Genomic DNA, 12,259 nt, shown 5'->3' with positions numbered 1-12,259 from the left:
TACTGTTAAATGTGCAAACAAGATAAAAGATGCAATAGTCTATTTACTTCGGATGATGAAAAGACCTTTGGTATAGCTGTAAAGATTCATTTTTGCAGAAAAGATTTACCTTAATTGTATATATACAATACCAAACAACCCAGAATTGCATACTACAAAAACAAAGAAAGATCAATCACAAAGAAAATATACTTGGGGTACGAGACAAATAGAAAATATATTTAAATCTTCCCTCCACAGCTCATACAGCACAATAATTAAGATACTGCTATAAGCTCCCATTCCTCTAATAACAGAAAATTTAGGGAATACCTTGGCAAAATAACCAGTTAAAGCAGTCTTTACCCAGGACAGATTTCAAAGATTCACAGATGAGTGTGTCTTGGTTCTCCACGGAACTCTTCCCCCAGTGGCTGGAGGCCCAGATGGAATCACAAACATCTCAACCTGGTAAACCATCTTGTACTGCAGGAACCCCACCTGCGTTCTGAAGGACATCCACACATTGCAGTGAGCTATCTATCCCATTGAGCTTGTCTGTGCAGCTCTCTAACAACATGGTAAATATGGCCTGACCCAGGAGGAAATTCACAAGCTGCACTTTATTTTTCCTGTCCTCTGAGAATTTAACACCATTCAAAAGATTTAAATTAACGTTACCTATTTGAGGTTTCCTTTTCATTTATAAGATGTCCTTTTATCTCCTCAGTAACTGAGGAGATACTCCTTTTAAGAGTCGGTTGGCTAGGTTTCTCTGTGTCATTCATTTTCATCGGCTGGTTCAAGTCGCTTCTCTGACAAAACTGCTGTCTCATCTTGGAGGAAGGACAAGGCGAGGGGAGAAGGATGGGGGGAAACGGCGACAGGCCTGTTGGTAAACGTAGGGTTCTCGGGAGATTTCTGAGATGGCTAGATCTGTTGGAACAGCGCAAAAAAAAACAAACAATTTGGCCGCGTTTATCTGCTTTTGGGCCTTCGGTTGATTGGTTGATTTTTTTTGTGCATGGAACAACACGACGATTTAGGACTGAATTCTGTAGAAGAAACGTTTGGAATTCAAAATAAACAATCAGCCAAGAGGAGCTCTACAACAACCGAACTCTCTAGCCATCTGGGTCACGCTCATAGCAACACAGACTTTTACGCGGTTTTAGAGGATTTAGAAACCTCTCCTCTAGAGAAATTTTCTCGGGTCAGCTGTAAATCCCTATTGGCCAATTAGCTGTTAAACAATATACTACACAGTCTAGTCCCTTAGATCTCATTCTGAAGTTTTTTTTCCCCAGAAATCCTGGGTTCTTCCCTGTTCCATTGTTATAATTACAATTCCTTACACTTATATAGCGCTTTTCTAGACACTCCACTCAAAGCGCTTTAAAGGTAATGGGGACTCCCCTCCACCACCACCCATGGACAGCCCCCACCTGGATGTAACTATTTACAAGGCCAATGCTAACAACAATTCTAGAAATTAAAAGTGACAATTTTGCTTTCAGAATCTTGATTGATGTAAGTAGATTACTCTAAAAAGTTGATGCTCTAAAGACCTTTCCTAACCTAATTAGCTTCTTTTGTAAAAAAAAAATATAGAACAGAACAATCTAATTTGGGCTGGGATATTCATTAACAAAAATGAAATGTTTTTAGTTCAATGAAAGGAACTCTTTTTGGGTACAAAGAGTAATGTGACTGCATGGTGTGAGTTACGTGACTTGCCCATCACTGTTCACAGGTAAGGTACAGCAAGTCTGCTTGTCCCAGAGAAACCCATTAAAAAAACTACAGTAATGATATTTAAATCTCTGGCGTCTGAACTTGACAGGGATCTGCACAATTGAGTCTGTGTCATAAGACTGCTGTAAGGAGACCTGAGTCAGAACACTCAGTTCTGCCTTCAACAATCTCCTTGCCTGTGTGGAAGTACACTCAGGAGTCTGAGCACTTGATGAAGCCTGTCAAGCAAAGCCAGAGACTTTCTTTCTCATTTGCCCAAAGGGAAAGTGTCCTTATTTCAGTTTATCAAATAAAGCCCACCCAATGAACGGAAAATGCATAGACACCTTCTGCAGGAATGACTATACTGGCAAAGATATCATCAGAGACCACCACTTCAACAGGTTCAACTGACATGTGGAACAGGCAAGACCACTATTAGTGTTCTTGGCTTGTGGAACAGGGGCTGAGTTGGTACTGAGAAGAGAATACCTGAGAAGGAGATATCCTTACAAATCTCTGTCTCGGTGTGAAAGGGAGAGCTCAATCAACCACTGATCATAAGCATGATAAAAAATACTATAGAACAATTCTTATCTTTCAAATAAGAGGAACATAACAGAATGCTCTAACAGCACAAAACAATATTTGTGATCTACATGATCTAATGTTTTCTGTCGATCCAATTAAAATGAACCAAGGCTGTTGTTAAGCCCCAAATTAAGAATTTTACCAAATAGTGAATGTCACTGAAAATGGTATGCTTGCCTGAAGAACACAACACTGGCTGGAAAGTTATATAACCAATTTGCTTGCATTTTTCACAAGATCATATAATCCAAACCCCAGAAATGTTCTGGTTTACATTTTTGTGGGCTATAGAAATCACTCTTTTCGGCAGGAAGATTAACATGTCTACAGCCTCTTTTCCACATCGCTCTCCATGAAAACTTCAGACAAGCCCATACCAACCTGTCACAAGAGCATCTCCTATTATTCCATTGGCAATCCACCAATCCCTGCTGTTGTGAGATTCCCAAATTACTCCACAGACTCGACGAGGGCCTGAAAAGAATGCTGTCCTTCCAGCTGGTCCCTCTTCTCCAGAAACCAGGCTAGACCCTGAGGAAGCTGCTCAGCTCCCTGTCTGTCACCCATGGCTTCTGTCATAAACATGGTGGTGCAGCATCTCAACTCCCAGACCATTGCAGGCTGCCTACATGTGTCTCGCCCAGTACACCGAGAGGGCGCTCTACTTCTCTCCTGTTCCTAGTTCCCTGTGATTATTCATGTCTTTCTGGTGTGTCTTGTTGTGTAGCCTATTTACTTCCTGCTTCTGCTCTGCTCCTCGCTCAGCATTGAGGTTCAGATGTCCTGAGACCCGCGTAGCACCAGGTCACTCCTGTCCATGGCCTAAGGGCATAGGTTTCTATATGGCATTTCCTGAACAGCTGAGCCCGGGCTAACACCCATCTCGCCACTATGCATAGGGTCTATTTTCGCTCTCCTGCCATTCCACGGTTCGTCCTTTCTGACATCCGTGACAACATGCAGGGCCCAATTGGGCCAGCTTCCTCTAAGCAGTTTTTCACTCAAGGATGAAGAAATAGTGTTGGTGCACCCCTCTGAGACAAACAGAGAAACGTAGAGTGCACTAGTAACCTCTATACTTGTATGTCTAATGCATCAACTCTTTTAATGCTTCAGGCCCTGAAAGAGCCTATTTCCTTTGTTGGTTCCCAGAGTTCTGTTGAGCTTTGTAATGTCCTCCTCCAGCGGTGCAGGGACTACACTAATTACACCATGAAACATTCTGTTTACTGCTGACAAGATAATGTAATCTGAAATTCGCCAACATCCCCTCATTGTATTAGAGATACAAAAAGCTTTCCTCATCTTCGCCTTTCCCATAAGTTAGTATTACATTTTAGAGAAGATGAGCCTTCATATTAAATAAACCGTATATTTTACATTAATATCCTTGATTTAAAATACTCCCTCCATCTCATCCTTTGGTGAATATACGTTAATAATACAGTGTCTGTCTCCCTCCCCTCGACACACACCTGTCGGCTTAACAAAAGTCATTTTACCTCCACAAAGGAATTGGGATTTAAAGATTTAGGTAGAGAAAACACTTCTCCTGCACTAAAATAAAGGATAAACATTATTCTCTAGTTGGTGAGCCCAGTCTGATGATTTATTATTCTGATATGTTCATAACATAGCATCGCAGAACGTATTTTTGTATGCACGCGATAGTGAAAAGAACCGCTTTCTTCATCCTTTCCTCCTTTAACGTTTAAGAATAAGTATCTACTTTTCTTTCGATCTTTTCTTCTGACTGTAAGATGCAGTCCTTTAATGTTTTGACTAACAAAATATTTCTGTCTGAGAATGGCGCTTACTTTACCCATGATCAATCTGTATTCATTTTGCATTTCAGGCCCGGAATCAGTCATTTCCACTACCAAAGCTTTACTACAGATCGGAAGGGCCAGCTGTCTGGCTATCCGGCACCACTGCAATCTGATTCCAGCTACTCAAGGTTCAGCTTTCAAACAGCATCATAAAACAGAATTCTATCAATATCCTATAATAATAATTTATCCATACATTTACGTGGCCTCAAGCAAAGAGGAATAAAAAGACCACGGAGGGGAATCGAATACAAATCTATCAAGAGGTTCTAATTTAAACTATGATGCTACAATCAGCAGTTTAACTTGAGACGTAAACTCGGGGCTCCTAAACCTGTATTTTTTTCTAATCCGTTCCTTTACAGTACTTTGACATTATCATTCTGTAATTTGCCTTTTCTTCTACTTTCCTGTTATATAAATGAGGACAGTCAGACAACAAGCGGTGCAGTGTACGCCACGTCAAATTTCAACCAAGAAAAAAACCCCATGCTATACCTATATACTTAACTGGTCTGTCGGTTACGAGATGGGGATGAATTAATCTCGTTAAGTAAATTCAATTCGTGAGCGGAACGAATAGAGATTTACTAAGAATGTCAGCTGAGTTTGCGGGGGGATTCTACTTCGCTCACATCTATTAAAGCGAAGATAATTTTCGCTTTTTCGCCTTAAAAAGATATTTTAAAGACCAGCAAAGAGACTATCACGGAACAGCGACTGTGAAACACTAGTTAGATTCTCTGTTGGTGTCATTGAGGAGCCAGTTCAACTGTATCCGGAAAGAAACGACGTTTCGGATCAGGGGTCCCACTGCCTATACTTGCCAGTGCTTTGCACCAGCTAATCCTTAATTAATGAAGAAATCTTCAGCACCTGGATTAATTAAGAAATTAACAATCAATACAATAAATTACCCTAGTCGAGTGATGTAGGGCTTTGTTTTTTGTCCATGAAAACTCAACTCTGACTAGGAATTATTTTTCCTAAGAACCGAGACAATGGAATTCGGGTTAAAGGGGATCAGAAGGAGGAAACGCTGATACCTCTATCATTAAAACGTTCTTGTACAATTTCGTGTACTGTTTTGCACTTCAAAAGCACAACAGACATATTTCTTTAACTCGTTCAAAACGAACAAGCAAACATACATTTCTAAATAAATCGATCAAGTGGGATAATGATGGTCACGACTGGTGACAGCAGACTGAAATAAACACCTACAGTATAAGATCAAAATAAACTTAACTGTAAACTAACAAAAGGCATTAAAGACAATGTTTTAAAAACGATATAGATCGCGCTCTCGTAGTTCCCGACAAAAAGCTCTCCAAACATTTCTAATGAAAAAAAAGCGACAGACAATTTTTTACTTGGTTTTTTAAATTGCAAACGATCCCTGGTTGTCACCGAGGTTTCCCATCAGTTAGCAGTTCTAGTTTTGTTACTTTGGTTTAACTTCACTGAGGAGGAAATCCTTTTTGTATGGGCGGTGTGATCGTTATAGATAAGCAGCATCAGGGGATGTTGCAGCGGTTAACATTGCTGCTTCTCATTTGCGTCCCATCAAAGCTTAATATCAACGATTAAAAAAAATCCAAGAAAATAACAAATATAGAATTGTTTTGAGAGCTCTACGTATTACTCGACAATGAAATAGCATCAGAGCACAAAAGAGACGTTTAAATGAAGAACACAAAACAGAAATTTTATGTTTTCTTTGTTTTTAAACTAATATTTCACTATATTGTTTTCCTTAATCAACTGAAAATATTTATAAAAGCGAAGTGAAGAGACAGCGCCGACAATCGTAAAAGAGTTAACAGTTATGCATACCATGAGTGGTATTGGATATGTACAGTATTAAAGTTGTGATGTTTCAGTCATTTACAACATGTTATCCTGTATGTAAAAAGACCGAGTAGTTTTAAATTCTGAACCATGATATTAATCAAAAACAGTTACTTAACTTGACATTTATTCTTAAAATTAATAATAATTATGAAGCTATTATGAAACGAATTAGCTGTTAATACAGTAATAATGGAATTCGTTAAGCTAAGCGCTATAATGCAGGCCTGTTGTACACAAAGGTGCAGAGAAACAAGCGGAGCAGATTGGGTGTAGAAATTTACCTTCCATGTGTAAGTTTACTCACGTTTTTTGAGGAAGATTTGCTACCGGGCCTTCTCAAAATACTGAACCGACTCACATAAATCATCCCCACGTGCAGGCCTGCACAGATAAAGCTCTTTTGTGTCTAGTTTTCAAAGTTCCCAGGCTTATCCCTAACGAAATTCTGCAATACAGTTCCCAACACCTTCAACCTCATAGAGTCTTTTTATTTCTTATATAATTCAATTTATACACGTAAAAATGTGTTTTATTGATCATATTTATATTGTCCAAAACATTACGTTAATTAATATTATTTAAGTTTAATAATAGTGGCCTACTAAAAGCTTGCCGTGAAATATTGATGTTATTCCTGACTTTGTGCAGCGTAGCCAATTAACTAACTAAGCTGATTCATTATCACCCCGTCCGTTCCAAAATGTGACATTTAAAGCAAATACATTTGGTTACTAATATAGATTAGCTGTCATCTTTCTGATATTTCAGTATTAAAGGTCGTTAAAATCCATAAGCAAAAAGTACTAAATACAAACCAAGAAGTTGCCTTCTGCGTTTTAAACAGAGTCGCTTAATGGTATTTACAAACTTTAGATGATAAAGTTTAAAACTGTATCTAATAACCCGGTCCAAAAAGCTCAGGTTCATATAACGTTTGAAGACTTCTTTGGCGACAAAGAAATGTTACTCAATTCATCGATAGCGGGGCTCTATTACCACACTTAAGCATATTACGATATTAAAGATACCACAAATGAGTGGTTAAAGGTTTTGTCGTTGGAACGATGTACAACGTTTCTCCAACAAACAGCTTTTTGTGTTAGCGAAATCTGATGTCACTTGTTTACCTGTCCATAAAAAAGTCAGAAAATAACTCATAATTATGAGGAGAAAAGAGAAGCATTAAGCAATTACCATCCTTTTCATTAGACCCGTATTTCTCTCTCGAGTCTAAATAACGACTGGGAACACCCTTAAATGGCCGCTTTTGTCACCTTCAAGACTACAATGTTCTAATATACCATTGTGCTCTTAAAACCCATAAATTTGTCACTGGGGGCTGATTAAACACCAGAGAATTGAAACACTACGGATTTTGTCTTAGTCCCTTTGGGTCACACAATAGTCTTTTCAATACGCGACACAAAAAGGGAGTTTGAGAGGCGAAGCTCCAGGGAGACCATCCTAGTTATAGTCCCCTCCATATGGAATACAAGGTGGCCAGCAGGACAGAACAAAGGGCCAGGTGACAGCGAAGACTCACCACTCCGTCCGGTGGCAAGCAAGCATCGAATTAGGGGCGGAATCCCTGCTTGAAATATTTTCGCTTCTTCCTTTCGCTTTCGTACTCCCGACAGCTTTCTTCCATTAAAGTTTTTAATGCACGTTGCTTACAAATAAATTACTCAACCTCCAAGATTGGTTCAAACGAGAAATTCCGACTGGATAGCCATGCTGAGAAATCGTACCTGGTAACTACTTATATTATAATAATGAGAAGAAAAGAAAAAAATATGCTCCATTTACAGTTAAATACTCAAATAGATGAAAGCATTGTTAGCAGTTTCATCACTATTTCAAAAGGCAAAATATGAACTACCCCGCGAGGGAGTTTCAAAAATCGGCTTTTTAAACTGCGTCGTTTTCAAAATATTATATAAAATGTAATAGTTCAGGTGGGTAGCTGCGTCAGCATACGTAGGCTGCAAAGAAACAAGTAATAGGTTTATTCTGTGCTTTTTTTCAGCATGGAATAAACCTATTACTTATTATATAAAATATCAAGTTATCGACTGGTTGAAACATAAGTCAATATATTCGCTATAATGTGAAATTAGTATTTTTGATGTGTCAGCCGTAGAGACTGTTCGCTGTAAAAATATAAGGAATTATTAGGCAAAACAGCCATCTTCACAAATAACACACGACTTGGAGCTTGGTGCACCTTATTCTAATAAATGCATTTGACATTCTTGTGTCGGAGGATAACTTTTTTATAGAACAACGTCCTACAAATGTTTTTCTCACATGTGAACTTCTCCCATTAAAGAAAACCATTTATGAAAAAAAACTCGGTAAAAATGCCCGAACTACTAGAATTGTTTGGGACATTCCATGTCATAAAGTCATTTTTTTCTCTCTAAAGCATAGAGCGTAAGGTGGCTCTACACCCTGAAAATAACGTCGGAGCATCGCAGAGCGTACACACAGGGTCATTTCAGGAACACAACCTACTTAGCCAGCATGTGTCTGGAATAAGGAAGGAATATACAAAAGGAAGGAATGAGGAAAAGAATCACGTCACAAAGAAAACATGCGAACTCCACATAGACGTCGCCCCAGTCGGGAATTGGATCCAGGTGAAAAGATGAAGCAGAGACAGGGGCCAGTATATGTCCCTTCTAGCAATACGTTGTATACTAAACTAAAACATTTTGCCGATATGCTGTGTATAAGACTGTAAAAGGAATGAGGTTCTAACTTTTTCTCTGAACCATATTCTCGTAACTCTGAAACGCAGCTTTACCATGAAGTCTAAACGAAATGTATTCGTCAACCTCAATAACGATGTTTCAGTATACGTGTTTTGGTTTATTTTGACAAACGAAGGGATATTCATTTTAAACATTTGCTTGTTTTTCGGGTGTGAGGTTTAATTGACTGCACTTACAACTGCACTTAATACATGCTTAAAACTATCTGCTAATGATTTTGCTCTTGACAGTCATTGCTGCTGAGAATCAGAGCATCGAAGGGAGCGGCATCAGTGTGAGGTTGTGTGATTGGAATGGGACGGGTGATACCTGCTGCACCTCCCGGGCGATTGAATGACTCAGTAGTTACCATGCAGCAGGTACCACCCGGCCCATTGGTTGTCATTACATATACAAAACGTACCACCCTCTCCCATTCCATGGTCTGATCATAATCGGATCGGGTGTCATGTCAGGTACCCAGGAGTTTGCAATATTGCTGAGTCAGAAGACCAGTTTTTGTACGCAGTACTGATGCTATTGTCACAATTCCCCCCTTTTGTTGTGTGTTTTTAGCGTTTATCATCTTAATAAAGACACATTTGAAGAATCTCAGAAACTGATGGGTAACAGGCACTGCTAATTGTGTGCAAGTCCATAAAACCATCAACGAAAAGTAATCCAAGGAGGAAACAAATCGATCTGTTTTTTCTTCAAACGAAATGCAGCCATTTCTTTGTCGCTTTTATGTACTAGAAAATACTTAAATAAAAATTAGTTTAGACAATGAAAGTCATACATCTGTTACACAGACTACGACTTCAATTTCGGCTCGTAAACAAATAGCATTTTTTCTTAAAACAATGGTCAACCTGCTGCTATTATTTAGCATTGGTATACACAAAACTCTAAATACAAAATCACAGGCTGCAGACATAGATCTTATTTTCTGAACCTTCAGTAGCACAATGTTTTCTGCTACTGGGGTCTCCTTCGAAAACCGTTTTGATATATAGCTCTGAACGTCAGTGTCAGCTGCAGTCGATTTTGTTTTTTATTCGAAATAGCAAGCAAGAAATATTACAATTTATTCATTTACCCTTTTGAATGATTTATATATATATGACGGTGATGCACAATGATATTTACTGTAACCTAAAAGGTGTTAAAATAATGTTACCAAAGGATATACAATGAATGATACGAAAAAAAAAACTCTTTATTACATTTAACCGAAACATTAAAATGCGTTTAATTTTGGTTGCCATTTTGGTTGTAACTTCAAAGATGTTGTTGAGAATTTTTTTTATCTTACAGCGACATACAAGAAAGACACCGTGCAGCTGCAAAATACTCTATCAAAGATTTAGTGCTTTTCAGAACAATTTAAAAAAAGAAGACCAGGTCTTAGGAATCAGCAGTTATGATTGTACACTGGTGTAGTTTGTAACAGTAATGCTATTGAAATATTTTCATTCATACAGACTATAAAGCAAATGCATATGCAAAATTGTGCTTTTCTTAATGATTCCAAAATATCCAATGACACATTAAAATAAAATCTAACATTGCTATTGCTATTAAGAGTAACCGAACTCCTCGAAAAACATAGCTCTTCAGTAATAAATGAACCTGTGCAAAAAAGTTCATAAATGTCCACATATCAAGCTGAAGTCTTTGTTCCGAGAGGATTTTGCTAACGCGGGTAGTTTAATCCCAACAGACAGGCGACAGTGATTACTAGTTACTGTAAAATTAATCAAATGCAGTTCAAATGCTTTCTTGAGATTATTAGCTGCAATTCAAAAGCTGTACTGCAGTCCAAGACCCGACAGGTACCCCGGTTACCAAGCCCAGTGATGCCTGGACGCTGCAGGGCTAGTTAAGTGCTGATAGCCGGGAATCAATGTCAGGGGAGCGGCGTGATGAAGGGGCTGGTACCCATGGAGAGCAAAGGACGCGGTCGGTGCTGATGTGGAGATGCCGCAGCCAGGTTTGTCCTGAAACTGTGCCGAGTCGATGACGCAGGTGTGGCACGGTTTTCCGTCCCTAACCAGCACCGGTACGACCACCCTACGCAGAAGCGGGGTCTGGCTGAGGTCTGTAGATCCCTCGGTCCTGGCTCGTTTCATTTTGTATCGGTGGTTCTGAAACCAGATTTTCACTTGGGTCGGTGTCAAACTGAGAAGATGGGCGAGCTGCTCGCGTTCCGGGGCGGAGAGGTAACGTTGCTGCCGGAATCGCCTCTCCAGCTCAAAGGTTTGGGCTTTGGAGAAAAGAACCCGTCGCTTCTTCTTTTTTTCGGCTTCTGTCTCTGAACTGGGCTCTGCTTTCTGGGTTGAATCTGGAAATGTCTCTGGACAGCTCTCGTCAGATGCTAGAAGGACACAAAAAGTTTATACGACTCTCTGTAGGCAGTACTGTAAATGCATTTTAAAACAACTTAACCGCATTGGACGTGGTTAAGCGCATCTATTGGATGCACGTCTATTTAAAAAAAACGAATTATGCTAAAATGTCGACGACTAATCTCATTTAATAGAACTATGCTTTAAATGTTTGAGAGGTTTTTAATCTAATGGATTAAGTTACCTACGAAATGTCACCTTGAAGTCTCAGTATCTCCTCGCTTAAAAAAAGTGAACTTACAAATAAATATATCATTCACATAAAATAATCATTCCACAGAAACGTTGGCAAAGTAGAACATTTAATCGAGAAATATTCGTACACAATTGTGTAATAACAAGAAACCATTACAAATATCTAGATCTAATGAAGCTGTTGAATGATTATTCAGACTGGAAAGTGTGTTTTTTTGTGTAAAATTAAAATATCTCCAGATACTTACATAGGCAGTGACTTCGGTCACCTTCCGACCACTCAGAATATGAAGAGGCAGAACAGCTTTCTGGGGAATGACCTGCCTCATGCTCCGGTAAATCCAGAATACTACGAACAGTAAAACTGATTTTTGCAGAAACAGACATCATATAGCGATGCGTTGACGGTGCATACAATCCTTAAAAATAAAAAAACACACACCCAAAAACGATATCCGACGACTCCGCTAAAGGAGTAAACGAACGGAGAATAGGAGGTGTGAGCGCTGTCAAATCGCAAACTCGAATATTCGCGTGGTTTAAGCTGCGGTGTTTATATAAACAGCTCTCCGCACTCCAAACACTGGCGGCTTTCAGATCGTCCCTCTCCGTTGGACACTAAGCACCTGAATGACTCAAATGCTCAAGCCCCTGTGAGGGGAAGGTGTAAGAACCCAGAAGAATAATACAGACACTTCCCAATGGCAGCAGGAAACACGCTTTATCATTACATATTCAGCCTGATTAGCCAAAAGTGGGAAACAGATAATGGTAATTGTTGCGGCTGAACTACTTCTTGGGTGGTAAGTGACAACAACCAACCCCCCTCCCCAACTAACATTACAGCTATTTGCATACAAAGTGAACCATTAGCAGGCTGACTATATCTGATTTTACCAATTCATTACGGATGTTT

At 39.2% G+C, this 12,259-nt stretch overlaps 1 protein-coding gene across 1 annotated transcript; it reads right to left on the bottom strand.

Moving 5' to 3' along the window:
• Positions 1 to 9,966: 9,966 nt before the first annotated feature.
• Positions 9,967 to 11,871, bottom strand: nkx2-9 (NK2 homeobox 9). Its single transcript, XM_088925763.1, has 2 exons — positions 11,592 to 11,871; positions 9,967 to 11,117 (listed from the first exon to the last, which is right to left on the bottom strand). Exons 1-2 carry the CDS (start codon positions 11,731 to 11,733, stop codon positions 10,585 to 10,587), a joined length of 675 nt encoding a protein of 224 aa, XP_088781889.1. The 5' UTR covers positions 11,734 to 11,871; the 3' UTR covers positions 9,967 to 10,584.
• Positions 11,872 to 12,259: the final 388 nt, after the last annotated feature.

Source organism: Atractosteus spatula, chromosome 9, assembly GCF_055471065.1.
Source record: "Atractosteus spatula isolate fAtrSpa1 chromosome 9, fAtrSpa1.hap1, whole genome shotgun sequence".
NCBI lineage: Eukaryota > Metazoa > Chordata > Actinopteri > Semionotiformes > Lepisosteidae > Atractosteus > Atractosteus spatula.
This window is presented reverse-complemented; position numbering and strand designations above follow the sequence as displayed.